Raw genomic sequence first — 22,562 nt, 5'->3', positions numbered from 1 at the left:
AGCTTATGAGTATTATAGCCAGTCTTCCTTTGCCAATGTTTGGCACACTCTGCTGCTCTGTTGTCCCTGATGTTGGCCAGGGGGTGATGTCCACCCTCTGCTCATGCCATCATTTTCCCCTACTATCACAGGGCGTCCCCTTGAGTTGGTAAGCCAAAATAAAGCCTTTTTTTTTTTTTTTCCCACAAGCTGCTCTTGGTCAGGCACTTTCTGCCAGCAATGTGAGCCTGACTGTCACACCCACAGGATCGTTAGGGGTTTCAGTTTCACTGCACTCCTCATTCCTATCATGACTCACAGTCCTCTCCCCTCCCCTCGCCCCCCCCCCCCCCCCAGTTAGCCATACCAGCCGGCCTGCGCCCTGTAGATACAGCTCACAACGAATGTCACTTAGTCCACAGGACAACCTGAGCTGGAAGGCAAGAAAACAGGCACTCAAGTCCCAAGGGGAATAGCAGAGACTGGGCAGGAGCCTGGCTTCAAAACCTAGAGCTCAGGACTTCAAACATCCTATTCTCTTCACACACACTCAGTCCTATCAAGATACCTCTCCTGGGCTTGGGAGACAACTCAGCAGTTAAAGGTACTTGTTTCAAAGCCTGATGCCTTGAGTTGGACTCCCCAGTACCCATATAAAGCCAGACTCACAAAGCACATTACTTGCGTTCATCTACAGCAGCAGGAGGCCCTGGCATGCCTATTCTCTTTCTCTTATATACTTCTTCTTTGAAAGTCATCTCTCCAGCATATTCTACTCATTCTAGCATTCTCCCACCAGTTCCTACAATCACCTAGTTATTCCAACCCAGAGGCTGCGGATAGCCAGGGGCTGCTATACATGAGCTGCTCTGTGACTCAGCTCAGCAAACGCTTTGCTGAGAACCCTCAGGCAAGCTACTTTCTCTGCCGCCATTCCTGTTCACTGTCACAGAGCTAGATCTTGCAAGTTCACACCTGTAAAGAGCTTAATCAACTCCTAACATCAAACTCAAAGACGTGACCAACCAATAGGCTCCTACATGACACTATAAACCTGTGCTATCCCTTCCCATCTGGCCCCTGAGCCCGGATTTCACCTCAAATGGACCAGTTATCAACTTCTCTGTGAGATCTTTGCTAGACCATTTTGACTCATAATTAGTCCTCAATTCCACATGCTTACAAGATTCACAAGAGGAGAAATAACAATTTTTAAATTTTTTATTGATTCATTTGCAAGCAGCAAGGGATAGAAGAGAGACAGATGGAGAGAGAATGGGCACACCATGCCTCTAGCCACAGCAAACGAACTCCAGACACATGTGCCCCTTGTGCATCTGGTTTACGTGGGTCCTGAGGAATTGAACCTGGGTCCTTTGACTTCGCAGGCAAATGCCTTAATTGCTAAGCCACCTCTCCAGCCCGAGAAAAAACATTTTAATAAGGAAAACCTTAGTAGTTTCAAAAACATTTAAAAAAAAATCTTCAGGGCTAGATAGTTGGCTTAGTGGTTAAGGTGTTTGCCTGTGAAGCCCAAGGACCTAGGTTTGACTCCCCAGTACCCACATAAGCCAGATGCACAAGGTGGCTCATGCACCTGGAGTTTATTTGCAGTGGCTGGAGGCCCTGGCATGCCCATTCTCTCTCTCCCTCTCTTGCTGCCTCTTCCTCTCACTCAAATAAATAAATAAAACATAAAAATTAAATTAAAAAAACTCCAACTGATCAAGCACCAGGGCCGGGGACATCCAGGATGCTGGAAAACCCCTTTGCCTTCCTCCATGCAGGGCAGACTGAGCCCTGGAGCCTGGTTGCAGCTTCAGCATTTCCATGTTGCTTAAGTCTGAGCATGCTAATGAGGACAAGTCAGTGGCCACCTCTTCCTACACTCAAACATCTACAAAGCAATTTCTGGGTAAGGTCCCTCTACAAAAAAGGAGGTAAAGACTGGAGAGATGGAGAAATGGTTTAGTGATTAAAGATGCTTGCTTGCAAAGACTAACGTCTGGGTTTGATTCCCCAGTACCCAGGTAAACCCAGATGCACTAAGTGGCAGGAGGCCTTGGCATGCCCATTGTGTCTCTCAAATGTATATGTATGTATACATATATACATATACACATATGTGTGTATATATATATATATGTGATATATAAATATAAAAATATATAATATATATAAAGTATATGTATATACTTTTTAAAAGGAGGTGGTCAAATAAAGTAGGAGGAAAACCATCTGGAAATTTCTAGTAACAAACTTTGTTGTTGGTTTTTGTAGGCATACTCTTACCCTGTTTCCCTGCCTTCCCCTGGTTTATAGAAAAGCCCCCTTTCTTGATGTCAGTTTCTTCCAGGTGAGCAGTGAGAACTTTGGGAAGGGACTTTGTTGCTCTGTAAAAAATTATTTTTGTATGTATCAGGCTCTTTTAGAGCATCTGCTTAAAGTAAAACCATACATGAGCATTATTTTTAGGTCTTTTGAAAATACACGTGCCCTAGGCATTATTTTAGTCCAAAGTGAGGTTCTTTCTTTTCACTCTTTATTAAATTGATCAGTCTTAACCCCCCTTTTTTTATTCCTCTGGAAGAAAAAGTACCCATAGGGGCGGCGTCAAGAATCATAAGGGAAGAATCAGGGGTGGGGGTTAGGGACCAATTTTGCATCTTTTTGGATTTTTCTTTTTTCTTCTTGCAATTTCGTGACTCAAACCTATGAGACTAAAACAACCTTTGTTGGGGGGAAAGACAATTCCCAGTTATTTTCCTCCTTTTAGGGCCTCCAAATGCTGCAAACGAACTCTGGGCGCATGCAACACCTTGTGCATCTGGCTTACATGGGTCCTAGGGAATCAAACCTAGGTCCTTTGGCTTTGTAGGCAAATGCCTTAACCGCTAAGCCATCCCTCCAGCTCTCTGCTCCTTTTAAATCGAACTTCCTTCAGTCTTCGGAGCCAGCCCACCACTACGCCGGCTCCTGCCAATCTTACTGGATGGGCTTTCATTCCGATTATCCGCCACTAAAGGCGCACACACACGACAGGTGCCAAAAGGTGTGGATACCGGGATCTAAGCAGGCCCGTGAGTCAGTCGGTCGGTCTGTCTGTCGGTGGCGCGCTTACCCAGTCGGGGCGAGGCCCAGGCGGTGGCCGGGACCGGAGCGGGGACGAGCGGGTCTCCGGCCCCGGGAGCGCGGCTGAGCACGTAGGTGCTGTAACCGCGGTGCGGCGCGAACTTGCAGACGCTGCGGCCGCGCGCCGTGCAGTTGAAGAGGTAGCATCCGAGCGCGGCGGCGGCGGGCTTCCGGGGCGGCAGCTGCTCCACCACGGCCAGGGAGCAGCGCGGTTCGGAGCAGCACACCGCCACGCACTGCCGCCAATCGCGCACGGCCGCCGGCGCCCTCAGGAAGCTGGCGCCCGCCGCGATGGAGTCCTTGGTGCGGATGATGGCGTCGGGCACGGCGTGGTAGCCGTCGCCGTTCCGCGAGCCGGGGCAGCTCTGCCGAGGACCGCTGGCGCCGGCGAGCAGTTCCAGCTCCAGGTCGTCGCGAGGCCGATCGTGCTGCAGCTGCCGCCGGAAGTCGTCCAGCAGCTGCTCCACGCCCGAGAGCTGGGCGCGCAACTCCGACAGCGGCGCGGCGGGCGGGCCAGACGCGCGGCCGCTCAGCAGCCACAGGCACAACAGTACCATGAGCAGCGGGGCCACGGGCGAACGAGACCGCCGGCGCCCCGAGCAACAGCACGCCCGGCCTTCCCCACGGGCCGCGCACGCCATGGCCCGACGGCGGCTGACAAGGGACAACTTTCCTCCCGGACCCCCCCCTCCCCCTCAGGAAGAAGAGCAAACGGCAGGCCTTGGGCTCCCTTCGACGCAGTCGCGCGGAGGGCGCTAGGCTCCGGTTTCACAGAGAGGCGTTCCCGGAGCCTGGCGGGTCCCTGCGGCGGGAGGCATAGCGGGGACCGGGGCCTGGAGCCGATCCCCTCGTCCTCTTTCGCTCCCCGGGGCTGCTCTGCCTCTGCGTGGATCAGCACCGGCTCGCGGACAGTGCCGACGGCGGGGCGGGGCTTAGGGACGCTGAGGGAAGGGCGGGGCTTAACGACGAGCGGGCGCGGATTGGTGAGACAGGTGGAGGGGCGGGGCTTGGTGACGCGAGGGGCGGGGCGGGGCCTGGCGCCCCTCTGGGAAGGTGGCATGTGACTGGCTGGGGGCGGAGGAAGGTGACTCCCAGCACCGTGAGGATGCTCTCCGGGTACGGCCGACTCCATTAACCATCCAGACCATTGCAGGGCGACCTCTCACCCCGGGCAGGAGCTTGGGTGGGTGGGGTGGGAGGGTTACACAATTTTGTCATTTTTTTATTTTTTGAGGTAGGGTCTCTCTGTAGCCCAGGCTGACCTGGAATTCACTGTGTAGTTTCAGGCTGGCCTTGAACTCACAGCGATCCTCCTACCTCTGCCTCCCCAGTGCTGGGATTAAAGGCGTGTGCCATCTCGCCCAGCTTTGTCAGTCTTTTTCATGCAACATCCTTGTTTCCACTCTCAAGTTCCCACGATGCTTCCTTGGGTCAGAGAGGCAGGTGAAGTGAAGTGGTCATCTGCCTGTAGGGTTGAGAAGAAACCCCCCCCCCCAACTCCTCTCCCTCACAAGCTTGCTTGAGAACTTCTTACAGGGAACTCAGAGGGCAAGTACAAGCTATGTCCTCTCGGTGTTTAGGTTAAGGCCTATGCCTTTGAGATTTGAATGTTTCTACGGGAGAAACACTCCAATTTAACCAATCATGTTATATGTTCTTTGAGGTTCTTAATTGTTTTCATGCAGTTGCTTATATGCCCTTTGGTCTTTGATATTTTTGTTATCCAACTTTACATATATATTGTGTGACCTGTTCACATAATAAAGGGTCCCGCCACAGGGTGTAGCTCAAATTAACCTATGAATAAAAACAGAGTATATGTTACTCCGAAATCCTTTTAACTTAGGAGATATAAACAAATCTAACAAGTTAGATATTTTAAATTTGACCTTATACAAACTGTATATAGTGTCACCAGATGATTGAAGTTAGATGTTGAAGCTATTTAAATAGCAATAACTCGATAAGAATTTAAACCTTAATTCCATCCTACTGGTATATCTATTGCATAGAATACCAGAAGTGACCAGATGGACCCTGTGTTGATGCTCTTCTAAAATAAGTAAAGCCAAGGGACTCCTCACAAATCCCCAAAGGGTGGCTCCAAGGAGCCTGAACTTGAATCTGCAGCTTTTCAATGTCCCACTCATATTTCTGTCTATTACAGGTCTGAGTGGCCATGCCAGGCTGTTTAGTAGGGTGCTGAGGAATTGAATTCAAATGGTCTCAGGCCCTCATGCGTGAGTGGCAAGCACTTTTTTTTTTTTTTTAAGGTATGTGTGGTGTGATGTGTTCTGGTGCCCCATATGCTTCTCTGTGTACAGGGTGCTCAAGGACAGTGGCTGGAGTGGAATGTCTTCATTTTTAGCCAGTCAGTCTCTTTACTGATTCTGGAGTTTGAGGTGGTCAGAGGATTCTCAAGTCTCTGCTCCCCCAGGACAGGGTGGTGGCGGGGGTGGGGTGGGGAGCAGTTACAGGCTGTGTGACCATGCCCAGCACTTTATGTGGGATCTGGAAATCCAAATTAAATTGATCCTAGGTCCCCACAGGCCCTCATGCTTGTGCAGGAACTGCACTTAGTCACTGAGCCATCTTTCCAGTCCAAGCGAGACTAGTACTCTTTTTTTTTTTGGTTTTTCGAGGTAGGGTCTCACTCTGGCTCAGGCTGACCTGGAATTCACTATGTAGTCTCAGGGTGGCCTCAAACTCTCAGAGATCCTCCTACCTCTGCCTCCCGAGTGCTGGGATTAAAGGCATGCGCCACCATGCCCGGCTGAGACTAGTACTCTTAACTACTAAGCCATCTCCCCAGGCTTTGTCCTCCTGTCCTGTGTGCGCAGATGTGTGCATACAGTGCCTGGGTATGTGGATGCCACAGGAGAACACTGGTTGCCCTCCTCTCATCTTCCTGCCTTGTTTTCCTTTCCTTTCATTTTTTTTTTTTATTAACAACTTCCATGATTATGAAAAGTATCCCATGGTAATACCCTCCCTCCCCCCAATTCCCCTTTGAAACTCCTCTCTCCATCATATCCCTTCCCCACCTCAATCAGTCTTTTTTATTTTGATGTCATGATCTTTTCCTCCTCTTATGATATTCTTCTGTAGGTAGTGTCAGGCACAGTGAGGCCATGGATATCCAGGCATTTTTGTGTCTGGAAGAGCACAATGTAAGGAGTCCTACCCTTCCTTTGGCTCTTACATTCTTTCTGCCACCTCTTCTGCAATGGACCCTGATCCCTGTGTGATAGAGATATTTCAGTGCTTAGCACTCCTCTGTCACTTCTTCTCAGCACCATGGTGACTTCTGAGTCATCCCAAGGTCACTGCCATCTGAAAAGAGAAGATTCTCTACCAAAAGTGAGAGTAGCATTAATATAAGGATATGAACATTAAGGGAAGTGCTTACTGGGCAGTTTGATAAGCATAGTATATACATTTAGCCAGACAGCAGCAGACATTACACCCTTAGGGCTCATGACTACCACTGTTTTAAGTTTTCAGTATCCGGGATGTATTCCCTCACATGGAGTTGGCCTTCAGTACAATTAGAGGGCAGTTGGTTTCCACCACGATAGACGTGCCACTATTGCACCTTTGGCTCATTTGGCTTGGCTGGCCAAATATAAGGCTTTCAGTGTCCACTGTTGAGTATCTTCACTGGTGATTTCTTATTTCCCATTGAACTGCATGTAGAATGGCTTTTCCCAGCTTTCTGTCAGCTGGTCTGCATGGATGAGGCTATCAGCTCAGTTCCAGCAGGATTTGTCAGTGACCTTGCAGCCCAAGTATGTGGAGTCTTCAGCAATAAGGTCTTGCCATCTATTTCTGGTGGGAAGCCAAGGGCCTCAGCAATGGCCTATAATGTTTTTTGGGGGGGCATCAGGGACATCCCTGGCCATCAGCTCACTGGAAGGTATCCCATCCCTGGCACTGAAAAATTTCTAGTAACAATCTATGGTCTTCCATTGTCTAAAAAAGTAGGTTTCCATATGATATATTTATATCTTCTTAGCTTTTGGTTAGCCCTTCCTCCACCTTTCCTTTTCTCAGTCGCTTCCCCTGACTTTGGGCCTTTTCACCCCCATTAATCTATTCTTCTACTTACATATATACAATACCATCCTATTAAGTAACCTCCTCCCTTCCTTTCTCTTCCCTTTATATCTCTTTTCTAGCTTACTGGCCTTTGCTACTGAGTTTTCTTCCTACTCACAGAAGTCCAATCATCTGTAGCTAGGATCCACATATGAGAGAGAACATGTAACACTTGGCTTTCTGGGCCTGGATTACCTCACTTAGTATAATCCTTTCCAGATCCATCCATTTTTCTGCAAATTTCATAACTTCATTTTTCTTTACCACTGAGTAGAACTCCATTGTATAAATGGGCCACATCTTCTCCCAACTCCTCTATTTAAAAATATTTTATTTTTACTTATTTATTTGAGAGAGATAGAAACAGAAATAGGCAGGTAGAGAGAGAAAGAGAGAGAGAATGGGTGAGCCAGAGCCTCCAACCTCTGCAAACGAACTCCAGATGCGTGCACACTTGTGCATCTGGCTTGCATGGATCCTGGGGAGTCAAACCTGGGTCCTTTGGCTTTGCAGGCAAGTGCCTTAACTACTAAACCATCTCTCCAGCCCCTCCCAGCTCCTCTTTTTTTTTTTCTCAAATTTTTATTAATATTTTCCATGATTATAAAAACTATCCCATGGTAATACACTCCCTCCCCCTATTTTCCCCTTTGAAATTTCATTCTCCATCACATCCCCTCCCCATCTCAATCAGTCTCTCTTTTATTTTGATGTCATGATCTTTTCCTCCTCTTATGATGGTCTTGTGTAGGTAATGTCAGGCACTGTGAGGTCATGGACATCCAGGCCATTTTATGTCTGGAGGGAGTTCCCAGCTCCTCTTGACCCTCCCCTCCAGCGAGAGAGCACATGTACTCATGATGGCTTTAGTTCTGGTCTCCATGGTGGGTGGCAGAACCTGGGGCGGACTCTGTGGTGTCGGAAAGAAGGGAGAGGGATGATAGAGTCTTCAGGGGTTGACAGGCCAAGCAGTGATGGGCGGAGGGAGGTGAAGGCCCCTTCGTGAGCATGGCTGTGAGATGGGAATGGCTGGGTACAGGTCATCAGAAAGCACTAACCCAGACACGTGGAAAGGCATATGTTTTATTGCTACAGGGTAACAGGACTCCCAGGAAAGCCGCCCCATCGTGGTTTCCTCTACACATCTTGACCAAAGGAGTTCCAAACCTCTGCAAGATCCTGAAGGCAATCATGATGACACCATAAATGTGACATTTCATGCTCCTTTTTCCATTTGATGGTCACTGTTTGAGTCCCTTTCTTGCAGTCTTGTGCAATTTTCTCTTGTTGCTAGCTGTGGAATTTTGCATTGCAACTACTTGAACTAGAAATCTGAAAGCAAGCATTTTAATGAAGCCAGACTAGGCAGTTGAGTAGGGAAGAGAATAACTGGATTTCTCCGTCCTGTTGAATGGGAGTATACAGTAAGTTAACCCTTTATATATATAATTTAACAATACCTACATCAATGTGAGACAGACACAGGAGCTGAAATTACATACTGTTTTTGTTGTAATCACAGAACTGAAAGAGTTTCTGTGTGTGTGTGTGTGTGTGTGTGCGTAAAATAAGATAATTTGATAATGTAAAGGGGGTATTTTATAATACAAATGGGAATATTTTATAATATATACTGTAACATATTTATTAGAATAGATTATGCTGTAGGACTGAGAACCTGAAATCTAGCTTCTCCATCTAAGAAGCTGGATGCCTCAGCAGTCCCAATCAGTCATTGGAAACTGGAAGATCCCTGGACATTTGCTGGTATTGGGTCCATACTGGAAAGCCAAACATACTGGAGTCTAATGGCAGTGGAGAGTGGTGGGGGTACTGTGTCAGTCAGGACTCCTAGAGGAACAGAGCCTATAGAATGAATATGTAAAAAGGAGATTTACTGTATTACCTCACAAGATACAGGCTGGACAACAGCTGCCCACAGACCACGAGGCTAAATGCAGGCTGAACACAAGCTGGGAAGTCCAAGAATCAGGTAGTCACTGAGTCCACAAGGTAAGATCAGGCTGAAGAGTACAGTAATAGATACACTTGACTCCCCCCCCCCCTCTCTCCATATATATATTAGAGTGAGAAAATGGTCTTGTCAGAGTCTCAGCCACTGCAAATGAACTCCAATCACATATTCCACCTTGTGCATCTGGTTTACATGGGCTCTGGGGAGTCGAATCTGAGTCCTTAGGCTTTGCAGGCAAGCACCTTAACCTCTAAGCCATCTCTCCAGTCCTATACTTGCCTTCTGATCAAATAAGGTGCCACCTACATTAAGTGAGGGTATTTTTCCTCCCAGTCACTGTCTCACAGGGAGCCCTCTCTGGAAAATCCCCCACAAAAATCCAGTGCCCTTTTACCAAGTCTAGATATTTGTTGATCCAGTCAAGTCAACAACTAACACCTTCTTAATGTTTTTCCTCTTTAAAATTATAATATCCAGTGCAATATAAGCTACTTGTAAATACAGTATTGAGGAAGTAGCGATGAGAAAAATATACACATTCCCTACAGATACAATTGTTATTTATTTATTTACTTATGTGGGGTGCTGTCAGTGTGTGATTGTAGAACCAAATGGCTTTTGGAGATAATATATAGTCCAGGAGGTTTTGTATGAAGGAAATTACACTGATGGTGCTTCTCAGGGCTGAAACAAGTTGTGACTTTGAATTTTAGCACTTCTGTTTCATTCCCAGGACATAAACCTCCCCTGTAAACTTTGTGTGCTTTCGAAATTCTTTTAACTCTTAACAGTGTTACAAATTGCATTGTTTTAATAATGCTAAAAGAGCAGGAGGGGAATAAGAGAGAGTAATAGGGTGAATATGATCAAAACACACTACATATATATATATATATATATATATGTATATATATATATATGAATGAAATTGTCAAAAATAAATGTGAAAACAATATTACAAATATATCATGGTTAATTCCTAAAATCATAGAACTAATTAATAATCATAATTAAAGTCAAGCTCCACCTTCATCTTAGGTATTTACACATAGTAAAACATAACATGCTTATGTACAAAGCATGCCAGCCAGGGGTTCAATACCCAGTACCCAGATAAAGCCAGATGTACAAAGTGGCACACACATCTGTTTGCAGAGGCAAGAGACCCTGGAGTGCCCATTCTCTCCCTTTCTCCTTGCAAATAAATAAATAATTTAAGAATGGCAAATCTGACCATCCATCAGATTTAACATATAATTTATCCTGATATGGGAGGTGCAGTTAGCACTTCCAACTCAGGCCTGTATACCAGGCTTATTTGGCATGTACTGACCTGGTATAATCACAGTTACCTTTTGGAATGATTTTTGTCTCAGTTATGCAACAACAGCAGTAGGTTCCTATGATGGTTTATCTATACTGTCAACTTCTCCTTTGAGGTTTTCTTTTTATACTCTCATGCACCATCCATGACAGCATGCTGATGGCCTGAATATGCTGTGACAGTGGATTTGACATCATGAATGGTATGGCCACTGCATTCCACAGACATATATGTATGTATGTATGTGTATGTGTGTATATATATATATATGTATGTATGTATGTATGTATTTAACAGAGAAAGAGAGAGGGAAGAGAGAGGGAGAGCATGGGCATGCCAGGGCCTCCAGCCACTGCAAATGAACTCCAGTTACATGCGCCCCTTTGTGCATCTGTCTAACATAGGTCCTGGGGAGTCAATCCTGGGTCCTTTGGCTTTGCAGGTAAGTGCCTTAATTGCTAAGCCATCTCCCCAGCTCCACAGACCATACTTTTTAATGTAAAGCATTTATCACTTCCCTTGTTTCCCTTTAAACCTTATGTTGCAGTCAGGTTCACACTGCTGGTAGAAATCACCCAACCAAGAGCAGCTTGTGGGAAAAAGAGATTTATTTTGGCTTACAGGCTCAAGGGGAAGCTCCATGATGATAGGGAAAACAATGACATGAGCAGAGGGTGGACATCACCCCCCTGGCCAATATAAGGTGGACCATAGCAACAGGAGAGTGTGCCAAACACTGGCATGGGGAAACTGGCTCTAACACCCATAAGTCTGCCCCCAACAATGTACTGCCTCCAGGAGTCGTTAATTCCCAAATCTCCATCAGCTGGGAACCTAGCATTCAGAACAACTAAGTTTATGGGGGACATCTGAATCAAACCACCACATCTTATTTTACCTGTGTATGACAAATTCTTTTCCAGAATGTTGCCTTTAATATCTATGGCAAATACATGATATTTATGCCCAAGAAAACAGTATCACGGTGTCAACATTGATGAGCAGAGTGGAGAGTGCACTCTTACTTAACCTCCCCCTTCATCTCTCTCTTAGCAGCCTGAGGAGCCCCCTTTTGAGAGACCCCACCCACATGAAACCCTATGGGTTCATCATTCCAATGCCAGAATGAATTCTAGGAAGAGCCAGTTGGTGAAGAAAAGTTGAAGTTTTATTGAAAGTACAAGGAAAGGCACTCCAGAGATTATGTGCTTTTATCATGGACATTTATCCTTGTAGTTTTCACAGTTCCAAATAGAAAGATGACTAAAAACCCACTCCTTCTCTTTTTTTAAAAATAATTATTTATTTATTTGCAAGGAGAAAGGGAGAGAATGGGCACTCCAGGATCTCTTGCCTCTGCAAACAGATGCGTGTGCCACTTTGTACATCTGGCTTTATCTGGGTACTGGGTATTGAACCATGGCTGGCATGGTTTGTACATAAGCACCTTTAGGCACTGACCCAGCTCACCACCATGACAGTGAGCTTTTGAAGAGAGGTGTTGTGTTTTACTATGTGTAAATACCTGAGATGAAGGTGGAGCTTGACTGTAATTACGATCATTAATTAGTTCTATGATTTTAGGAATTAACCATGATATATTTGTAATATTGTTTTCACATTTATTTTTGACAACTTCATGCATATATGTATATGTGTGTGTGTGTGTGTGTGTATATATATATATATATATATATATATATATATATATATATATGTAGTGTGTTTTGATCATATTCACCCTATTACTCTCTCTTATTCCCCTCCTGCTCTTTTAGCATTATTAAAACAATGCAATTTGTAACACTGTTAAAAGTTAAAAGAATTTCGAAAGTACACAAAGTTTACAGGGGAGGTTTATGTCCTGGGAATGAAACAGGAGTGCTAAAATTCAAAGTCACAACTTGTTTCAGCCCTGAGAAGCACCATCAGTGTAATTTCCTTCATACGAACCTCCTGGACTATATATTATCTCCGAAAGCCATTTGGTTCTTGTCAGCATTTTGAAGTCTGAAGTCATTTGAGGCTTGAAGTCTTTTGTCTCCTCTGATCTTAAGTCTTACATGTGTCAAAGCAGATCAGCCCTTCTCTCCGCACCCTTACCATTTCCCCCGCTTTCTATCTGCCTCTATGGCACTTTGTTGTTTAGCTTGGGAGAAATGCCCAAAGTACAGCTGGAGAGATGGCTTAGTGGTTAAGGCACTTGCCTGTGAAGCCTAAGGACCCAAGTTCAATTCACTGGGACCCACGTAAGCCAGATACACCCATTCTTGTCCTCTTCCTCTCTCTTTCTTAAATAAATGAATAAAAATATTTTTAAAAAGAAATACAGTGTTTCATAAGTGCCACAAGCATCTGGTGGTTGTTGGCACTGGCAAGAGAATCTGGTGCACCCATCTACAATCACACACTGACAGCACCACACATATAAGTAAGTAAATAAATAAATAACAATTTTTAAAACGCTGACAATAACTTTACCATATGAAGCAGTTATACTACTCCTAGGCCTATTCTCAAAAACCTCCATCCTACTTCAGAGACACTTGGAATACACACGTTTCACTGCGAGTCTTCACAAGAGGTAGGAAACGGGACCAGCCTAGATGTTCATTAACATGAGCGGATAATGAAAATGTGCTACCTATACACAGTGGAGCTTTATCCAGCAACAAATCACTGAAATTGGGAAAATTTCAGGAAAATAGATGGAAGTGGAAAATACTGAAAGAACTCAATCTCAGAATATTGTCCTGGCTCTTGTGTGGCTTCTAGCTTCTCGAGGTTCAATAAGTGTATTTAAGGCTGAGTATCAGGAAACTAGAAAGTGGTCCATGTGATGGGGTTTATAGAAGGTGAGGGGAGGGTGACTGAAGACACAAGAAATGAAGGGGAAGGGGAAGTTACGAGGGAGGAAGGGCATAGTGGTTAAAAGGGAAGTGGTCAGAGGGTGGAGGAATTGTATCTGTAGGGAATGTGTACATTTTTCTCATCGCTACTTCCTCAATACTGTATTTACAAGTAGCTTATATTGCACTGGATATTATAATTTTAAAGAGGAAAAACATTAAGAAGGTGTTAGTTGTTGACTTGACTGGATCAACAAATATCTAGACTTGGTAAAAGGGCACTGGATTTTTGTGGGGGATTTTCCAGAGAGGGCTCCCTGTGAGACAGTGACTGGGAGGAAAAATACCCTCACTTAATGTAGGTGGCACCTTATTTGATCAGAAGGCAAGTATAGGACTGGAGAGATGGCTTAGAGGTTAAGGTGCTTGCCTGCAAAGCCTAAGGACTCAGATTCGACTCCCCAGAGCCCATGTAAACCAGAGGTACAAGGTGGAACATGTGATTGGAGTTCATTTGCAGTGGCTGAGACTCTGACAAGACCATTTTCTCACTCTAATATATATATGGAGAGAGGGGGGGGGGGAGTCAAGTGTATCTATTACTGTACTCTTCAGCCTGAGCCTACCTTGTGGACTCAGTGACTACCTGATTCTTGGACTTCCCAGCTTGTGTTCAGCCTGCATTTAGCCTCGTGGTCTGTGGGCAGCTGTTGTCCAGCCTGTATCTTGTGAGGTAATACAGTAAATCTCCTTTTTACATATTCATTCTATAGGCTCTGTTCCTCTAGGAGTCCTGACTGACACAATACCGTCGCCACTCTCCACTGCCATTAGACTCCAGTATGTTTGGCTTTCCAGTATGGACCCAATACCAGCAAATGTCCAGGGATCTTCCAGTTTCCAATGACTGATTGGGACTGCTGAGGCATCCAGCTTCTTAGATGGAGAAGCTAGATTTCAGGTTCTCAGTCCTATAGCATAATCTATTCTAATAAATATGTTACAGTATATATTATAAAATATTCTCATTTGTATTATAAAATACCCCCTTTACATTATCAAGTTATCTTATTTTACGCACACACACACTCACACTCACAGAAACTCTTTCAGTTCTGTGATTACAACAAAAACAGTATGTAATTTCAGCTCCTGTGTCTGTCTCACATTGATGTAGGTATTGTTAAATTATATATATAAAGGGTTAACTTACTGTATACTCCCATTCAACAGGAAGGAGAAATCCAGTTATTCTCTTCCCTACTCAACTGCCTAGTCTGGCTTCATTAAAATGCTTGCTTTCAGATTTCTAGTTCAAGTAGTTGCAATGCAAAATTCCACAGCTAGCAACAAGAGAAAATTGCACAAGACTGCAAGAAAGGGACTCAAACAGTGACCATCAAATGGAAAAAGGAGCATGAAATGTCACATTTATGGTGTCATCATGATTGCCTTCAGGATCTTGCAGTGGTTTGGAACTCCTTTGGTCAAGATGTGTAGAGGAAACCATGATGGGGCGGCTTTCCTGGGAGTCCTGTTACCCTGTAGCAATAAAACATATGCCTTTCCATGTGTCTGGGTTAGTGCTTTCTGATGACCTGTACCCAGCCATTCCCGTCTCACAGCCATGCTCACGAAGGGGCCTTCACCTCCCTCCGCCCATCACTGCTTGGCCTGTCAACCCCTGAAGACTCTCTCATCCCTCTCCCTTCTTTCCGACACCCCAGAGTCAGCCCCAGGTTCTGCCACCCACCATGGAGACCAGAACTAAAGCCATCATGAGTACATGTGCTCTCTCGCTGGAGGGGAGGGTCAAGAGGAGCTGGGAACTCCCTCCAGACATAAAATGGCCTGGATGTCCATGACCTCACAGTGCCTGACATTACCTACACAAGACCATCATAAGAGGAGGAAAAGATCATGACATCAAAATAAAAGAGAGACTGATTGAGATGGGGAGGGGATGTGATGGAGAATGAAATTTCAAAGGGGAAAATAGGGGGAGGGAGGGTATTACCATGGGATAGTTTTTATAATCATGGAAAATGTTAATAAAAATTTGAGAAAAAAAAAAAGAGGAGCTGGGAGGGGCTGGAGAGATGGTTTAGCAGTTAAGGCACTTGCCTGCAAAGCCAAAGGACCCAGGTTTGACTCCCCAGGATCCATGCAAGCCAGATGCACAAGTGTGCACACATCTGGAGTTCGTTTGCAGAGGCTGGAGGCTCTGGCTCACCCATTCTCTCTCTCTTTCTCTTTCTACCTGCCTATTTCTGTTTCTATCTCTCTCAAATAAATAAGTAAAAATAAAATATTTTTAAATAGAGGAGTTTAAATAGAAGCCCCTTTCCAGGGAAGGGTCTGTATCCTGCTTCCCATGGCCAGGAGTGGAGTGGTAGACACCCTTTTTTCCCTCAGCCCCTCCTCACCTTAGAGTGGCATGCCTAGCTCTGGGAGTGACTGTCCCTGGCCTAACCCATCCGTTCTTGGGAAGCTCAGCGAGAAGAAACAGGCTTGGGCAGAGCGAACAGGGCTTCAGGAAAGGGCCCCAAAGCCAGCTCAGGATCGGGGTCTGCAGGAGGCTGGAGGTCACGGGCACTGTCTCAGGGGAAAGGCTAGATTCCCTTGGGTCCTCAGAGAGGGCGCCTCCTTCACGCAAGGTTGTGCTCTTAGCTTTCCACATCAACTGCTATGATCCAAGTCACATGCACTGAGGACGTGGTTTTGAACTCCATCCTTCCGAGTTGGTAAGGAAAGGACCTGCCAGCCTCTCTCCCTGGGATGAGACGCAGGCCCTGTCCTCTTTGTCTGCAGACGGAGAGGAGCGACCGCTGCCACTCTGCAGACCTGTGTATTTCCCTTTTGTGTCTCCCTGCGGTCTCCCCATCACCCATGGTTGGCTCCCTCCAAGTTAGGAGCTCTGAGACGTGAACGTTGCCCTAGGCACCGCTCCTTTCTCAAGGGTTGCTGGTTCAATACCAAGTCTGAGCATGCCCGAGCTATTGATTGCTACCAGACCACATGATGTTGGATTCTGCTATCGCATTTCTGCATCAGACAGAGCCATTGAAGGGCAAGGATGCGAGTCCAGGGCTGCACGTTTACATCGCTGCTCCTCACCCACGTGCCCCAATTCCGCCCCTTGTACCCGCTCCTCTGAAGGACTCACCATACATGACCAGAAGCAGGAAGCAAAAGAGGAGTGCCCACAGAACACTGGCCTCGGGCTTGATGGCTGTGGCTTTCCGCTGGGACATGTCTGGGCTAGTGGCCAGTGAGGCTAAAACAGAAACACGTTCAGACCACAAATGTGAACAGATACCATCTTACCGCCGGGCGTGGTGGCACACGCCTTTAATCCCAGCAGAGCTAGGAGGATCGCCATGAGTTCGAGGCCACCCTGAGACTCCATAGTGAATCCCAGGTCAGCCTGGGCCTAGAGCGAGATCCTACCTTGAAAAACCAAAAAAAAAAAAAAAAAAAAAAAAAAAAGAGAGAGAGATACCATCTTGGTGGCTGCCACCTCAGGTAATTCAGTGTCACAGACACGCCCTACACTGTTCCTGTGTGGCTGCTGTGAAGGGTCCTGGAGTAGCCAAGTGAGAGACAGGATGTCACCTGCCCTCAAAAAGCTCATACAGCTAGTGAGTAGGTGGTAGAGAGAGTCCCAGGAGATGACAGGTGAGGTGGTTTTAACGGATTTCCAAAAGAAGTAGGTGAGATGGAGAAAAAAAGTGGCTGGAGAGATGGCTTAGCAGTTAAGGTGCATGCCTGTGAAGCCTAAGGACCCAGGTTCGATTCTTCAGGTCCTACATGACCCAGATGCACAAGGGGGCGCACGCATCTGGAGTTCATTTGCAGTGAGTGGCTGGAGGCCCTGGCGTGCCCATTCTCCTCACTCTCTCTCTCTCCCTTTGTCTCTAATAAATAAATAAAAATAAGATCTTAAAAAAAAAAAAACAAGCTGTGGTGGCACATGCTTTTAATCCCAGTACTTGGGAGGCAGAGGCAGGAGGATTGCCATGAGTTCAAGGCCACCCTGAGACTACATAGTGAATGCCAGGTCAGCCTGGGCTAGAATTAAACCCTACCTTGGAAAAAAAAAAAAAAAAAAAGAAAACAACCAACAACAAACCCCCAGTGATTTTTAGAATGAGGAAAAGGCCTGGAAAGGGAAGGATGCTCACAGTAGGTAAGTCAAGAAGAAATCCACAAAAAATGGACTCAACACACAAGCAGCAAAAAAAGAGATGAGGAGGTGGAGGGGCTGGAAGGATGGTTCAGTGGCAAAGGGTACTTCTTTTTTTTTTAATTTTTATTTATGTATTTATTTATTTATTTGAGAGTGACAGAGAGAGAAAGAGGCAGAGAGAGAGAGAATGAGAGAGAATGGGCGCACCATGGTCCTCAGCCACTGCAAACGAACTCCAGACGCATGCGCCCCTTGTGCATCTGGCTAACGTGGGTCCTGAGGAATCGAGCCTCAAACCGGGGTCCTTAGGCTTCACAGGCAAGCGCTTAACCACTAAGCCATCTCTCCAGCCCCAAAGGGTACTTCTTGCACAAGCATGCGGGCCTGGAGAGGCCGGAGACCACCAGAGTTCAAACTCCAGACCCTATGTACACACTGGGTGTGTCCACGCTGTGTCTGTCACCCCAGTCCTCCAGGAAAGCAGAGGCCCAAGAATCAGAATCGTCAGAACCTCACAAGCTTAGGATTCACAAAAGAGACTCCAGCTAAAAACAAGACCAGGCAGGGAAACCATGAACTGGGACAATGGATGTTCTGAACTGGTCATCTTCGGTGAGGACCCCCACCATAGGCGACGGCATGGGACACTACACTACACCACATGTGCAGATATCACTGCCACATACATACACCACATTTTACATACACACACACTCACGGGATAGAGAGTGGTGGTGGGAAGGGGAATGATGGTAAGAATGACCATTCCTACGAGAACTCATGGGCTGGAGGGATGGCTTAGCAGTTAAGGTGTTTGCCTGCACAGCCAAAGGACCCAGGATCGATTTCCCCAGGACCCACGTTAGCCAAAAGCACAAAGTGGTGCATGCATCTGGAGTTTGTTTGCAATGACTTCAGGCCCTGGCATGCCCATTCTCTGTCTCTCTCTCCGTCAAATAAATAAATCATACATACATATATGTGTATATATGTGTATATATATATACATATATATATATATATATGCACACACACATATATATGTATACATAAATATATATACATATATATAAATACACTCATGGGAGTTAGATTGCTTATATACTCCAGCACCTGTGGGCATGGACGTCTCATTTAAGCAGAACAACCACTTCTAACACCTCTTCCCAATTTACCTGTGGGTTTCCATGTTTCTTCCGAGTACACCAAGAATTCTTGAAGCCAGTTCTTACAGTCCCCTAGTGAGGTCTTGTATAAGAACTCATTCATCTCACGGTCATCTTTCCACTCTTTCATCCAGCTGGATCCAGGATGATCCTCTGTCCACTTTCTGTCGTCTGGGACAAAGTGGAACATCTGTCCGTTGAAGTCAAAGGACCAGGAATCATGGGCAAGTCCATCGCCTTTCTGCTGACAGAACAACGCGATCTGCAGGGTGAGGGGCTCTGCCCCCATTGGATAGATCAGCCTCTGGTTTGACAAATCCTTTGCCAGTACCTTCCCATTCCCTTCCTCTTCTCTTCTCTCTCCCTGTCTGTTTTTTAAAAAATATTTTATTTTTATTTATTTGTTTATTTGACAGAGAGAGACAGTGAGAGAGAGAGAGAGAAAGAGAGGGAGAGAAAATGGGTGCACTAGGGCCTCCAGTCACTGCAAATGAATTCCAAACATGTGTGCCCCCTTGTGCATCTGGCTAATGTGGGTCCTGGGGAATCAAACCTGGATGCTTTGGCTTTGCAGGCAAATGCCTTAACTGCTAAGCCATCCCTCCAGCCCTGTCTCTGCTTTTTTTTGAGGTAGGGTCTCACTCTAGTCCAGGCTGACCTGGAATTCACTATGTAATCGCAGGCTGGTCTCGAACTCACGGCTATCCTCCTACCTCTGCCTCCCGAGTGCTGGGATTTGAGGCGTGCGCCACCACAACTGGCCTCCTCCTTATCTCTTGACTCTGCTCTTTCTGAGCAATCTGGCCTTGCTGTTGAACATCTTCACTGGAACTAACAGGAAATCAATGAACGCCTCCAACCTGTGCCCAAACCTGTCCTCTCCTACAGAGGGTCACCTGATACTTACCTGGGATTGTATCATACTTCTGCTGAATGTCAAGCAGTTTCTGATAGAAAAGATTCTGTGTGTCTTTCAAAGTGTCCACCTGTTTCTTCCAGGTCTCTGTGGCACTTATGCTCTTCCCCAGATGACTCAAAGGACTGAACCTGTCATCACTACTACCGTAGCTGAGAAACAGCATCTTGTCCAGACAGCCTTGAATTTCACATGACCACTGTCCAGAGAGAGACTTCTGAATGGTGAGGACATACTGAAGAGAGTGTGCTCCTGCAGAGGAAGCATGTAGTGAGGCTTGGGGTGAGGAGCAACTGGTTCAAAGACACCCTCTGCTTCATGTCTGTGACCCCCAAGAAAACCCCTCTATGCCAGGTGTGGTGGGGCACGCCTTTAATCCCAGCACTCAGGAGGCAGAGGTAGGAGGATCACTGTGAGTTCAAGGCCCTGAGACTACATAGTGAATTCCAGGAGAGCCTGGGTTAGAGTGAGACCCTACTTCGAAAACCCAAAACACAACCACGACCATCACCACCAACAAAACCCATCTGGAAGGCTGGACTGGGAAAAAAAAAAAAATCCTTCCCAAGTCCCCTGTGCACTAGTTAAAGGACAGTGTGTCTCCTTTATTTGGAGAGGAAGGTCAAAGAATGGCCAACCTCTGCTCTCCACCAGGACAGTAATACCCCTATCTGCTAGTACATGACCTTGCCAGGCCTGTGATGGCAGGAAAAGACCCTGGTTGGCCTTTCTAGATGTATCCATTGTGGAGAATCTTCAGAAGCTGCCCATGTGTGGAGACAGGACAGCGTGTGGGGCTGCCCTTGAAGATCCTTGGACATCTTGGAGTACGGTGAAGACGGTATGATTATAGGTTGGATACTGACACTGACAAATCCTCTGGACGCAACACAGTGTTCCAGAAATAGCTTTCTGGAACCTGGTCAGGGAATGGCCCACAGGACATGAAATAGAGAATCCAGAACTTTTAAAGCTGATAAGAGACAGGGATCAAAAATTTCAAAGTCGTGCATGAGCCATACTGGATCTAATGTCAAGATGTCTGTGCACTGTTCCATGGGAAAACCTGGAGGACTCTTGTTAACCAAGCCTATGAAATCATTTTTTAATATGTTATATTTATTTATTTATTAGAGAGGGGAGGGAAGAGAATCGGCATGTCATGGCCTCCAGCAACTGCAAATAAACTCCACACACATGTGCCACCATGTACATCTGGCTATGTGGATTTTGGGGAATTGGACTTGGGTCCTTAGGCTTTCCAAGCAAGTGTTGTAACCTAAGGCTAAGCTATCTCTCCAGCCCAACCAAGCATATTAAGAGTGACCCGGTGGGGAGGTAATATGATGGAGAATGGAATTTCAAAGGGGAAAGTGTGGGGGGGGGAGGAGGGAGGGAATTAACATGGGATTTTTTTATATAATCATGGAAAATGCTAATAAAAATTAAAAAAAAAAAAAAGAGTGACCAGGGCTGGGCGTGGTGGCACATGTCTTTAGTCCCAGCACTAGGGAGGCAGAGAGGTAGGAGGATCATTATGAGTTTGAGGCCACCCTGAAACTACAGAGTGAATTCCAAGTCAGCCTGGGCTAAAATGAGATCCTACTTCAATAACAAAAAAAAAAAACAGAACAAACAGAAAAAGAATAACCAGGAACACTTATGTTTAAGCCCATATATTAATGCTCCTCTCATTTTTTGTTAGAGAAGGTTCTCTTTTCATATGGTGGTAAGACAAGAGAGAGGAAAGTTTAGCACTAAGTAAAACATCTCTACCACACCCTCCAAAGCTCAGAGACCATTGAAGAAAAGGTGGCAGAAAGAATGTAAGAACCAAAGGACAGAGCCGGGCGTGGTGGTGCACATCTTTAATCCCAGCACTGGGGAGGCAGAGGTAGAAGGATCGCTGTGAGTTCAAGGGCACCCTGAGACTCCATAGTGACTTCCAGGTCAGCCTGGGCTAGTGAGACCCTACCTCGAAAAACCAAGGGGAAAAAAAAAGTTGGAAAGAAGAAGTGATTCAGTGGAGGGGGATTTGGAAGGGGGAAAAGGGGATTACTGAGACAGGATTTTGATCATGGTATATTGTTAAGTTGTATATGGAAGTTGTCAATAAAACGTTAAAAATAGAATGACCAGGGAGTGGGAGTCAGTCACCAACATTGTGAGAAACCCAGGATTGATGACTTCTCCAGACGGAGGTTGCTGATGCACAGTGCTATTTCTGAAATGAGATCCCGGTGAATACTGGGAAGGAGATTTCCCTACACAGACATGCCAGCGGGGAAGACTCAGGCGTCAACAGAGTGGAGGGTACAGTAGGTACCAAGGTGGCTGCATCTGGGAGCGGACCACAGAGGGCAACCGTGGCTGGAGGGGCGGCGAGATGTACTTTCTTTAGCAGTTTCCTGGTCTTCTGGGAGCATCGGTGAAGCCTGTGGGAGTGCATGCCCCTCTGCAAGAGGGAGCCCTCTTCTAGGGAAAACCCAGTCCCGGAAGATCGCGGTGTCCCTCTGTGTCCTCCCCTCGGCCAGAGACCCCCTCACTCAGGTCCCCGAGACTCACCAGCCCATGGGACGCCCTGGCAGCCCAAGAGGAGGAGGAGAGCCAGGGCGCAGTGAATGCCCATGCCGCGGGGGGCCTGGCCGCGGTCGCCTTCCTACCGAAGCGTTCCGGTCACGAGCAGGTCTCTGATCCGCGCAGGTCCCTGGGTCAGGTCAGGGGCAGCGGGGGGTCCTCCGCGGAGCTGTGGCGATCTGAGATGGCATCAGGATTTATGCAATTCCGGGTTGTCGGCCTGGCAACCGCAGACACTTCCTGTCAGCATGTAAAGCGCAGGCAGCCATCCCCAAGGCTGACTCCAAGGGACGGCTGGGGAGATGGCTCAGTGGTTAAGGCTCTTTCTTGCCAAAACACAAGGATCCATGTTCGATT

General features: G+C 46.5%; 2 protein-coding genes across 2 annotated transcripts in view; both read right to left on the bottom strand.

Annotated features, from left to right (window-relative positions):
• Lrp11 (LDL receptor related protein 11) overlaps window positions 1-3,668 on the bottom strand; it is a 36,083-nt gene extending 32,415 nt beyond the window's left edge. Inside the window, exon 1 of the mRNA XM_004651299.2 lies at window positions 3,101-3,668. Coding sequence (XP_004651356.2) covers window positions 3,101-3,668 — 568 coding nt within the window. The remainder of the gene's footprint in view (window positions 1-3,100) is intronic.
• An 11,101-nt stretch (window positions 3,669-14,769) lies between these two features.
• LOC105944781 (UL16-binding protein 1-like) lies at window positions 14,770-22,378 on the bottom strand. Its single transcript, XM_045158469.1, has 5 exons — window positions 22,194-22,378; window positions 19,620-19,880; window positions 18,722-18,991; window positions 16,524-16,634; window positions 14,770-14,899 (listed from the first exon to the last, which is right to left on the bottom strand). Exons 1-5 carry the CDS (start codon window positions 22,255-22,257, stop codon window positions 14,895-14,897), a joined length of 711 nt encoding a protein of 236 aa, XP_045014404.1. The 5' UTR covers window positions 22,258-22,378; the 3' UTR covers window positions 14,770-14,894.
• Window positions 22,379-22,562: the final 184 nt, after the last annotated feature.

Source organism: Jaculus jaculus, chromosome 9 (genome assembly GCF_020740685.1).
Source record: "Jaculus jaculus isolate mJacJac1 chromosome 9, mJacJac1.mat.Y.cur, whole genome shotgun sequence".
NCBI classification, from domain to species: domain Eukaryota; kingdom Metazoa; phylum Chordata; class Mammalia; order Rodentia; family Dipodidae; genus Jaculus; species Jaculus jaculus.
Note: the sequence above shows the minus strand (reverse complement) of the source record. Positions and strands in the feature narration are given on the sequence as shown.

Bases quoted from the DNA above. Each gene is read 5' to 3' on its own strand.
- LOC105944781 (XM_045158469.1), bottom strand. From the start codon at position 22,257: ATGGGCATTCACTGCGCCCTGGCTCTCCTCCTCCTCTTGGGCTGCCAG. The intron at 19,881-22,193 runs GTGAGTCTCGGG...CTTCCTCTGCAG, and splicing joins CCAGGGCGTCCCATGGGCTG to GAGCACACTCTCTTCAGTAT. The intron at 16,635-18,721 runs GTAAATTGGGAA...TTTCTGTTTTAG, and splicing joins AGAAACATGGAAACCCACAG to CCTCACTGGCCACTAGCCCA.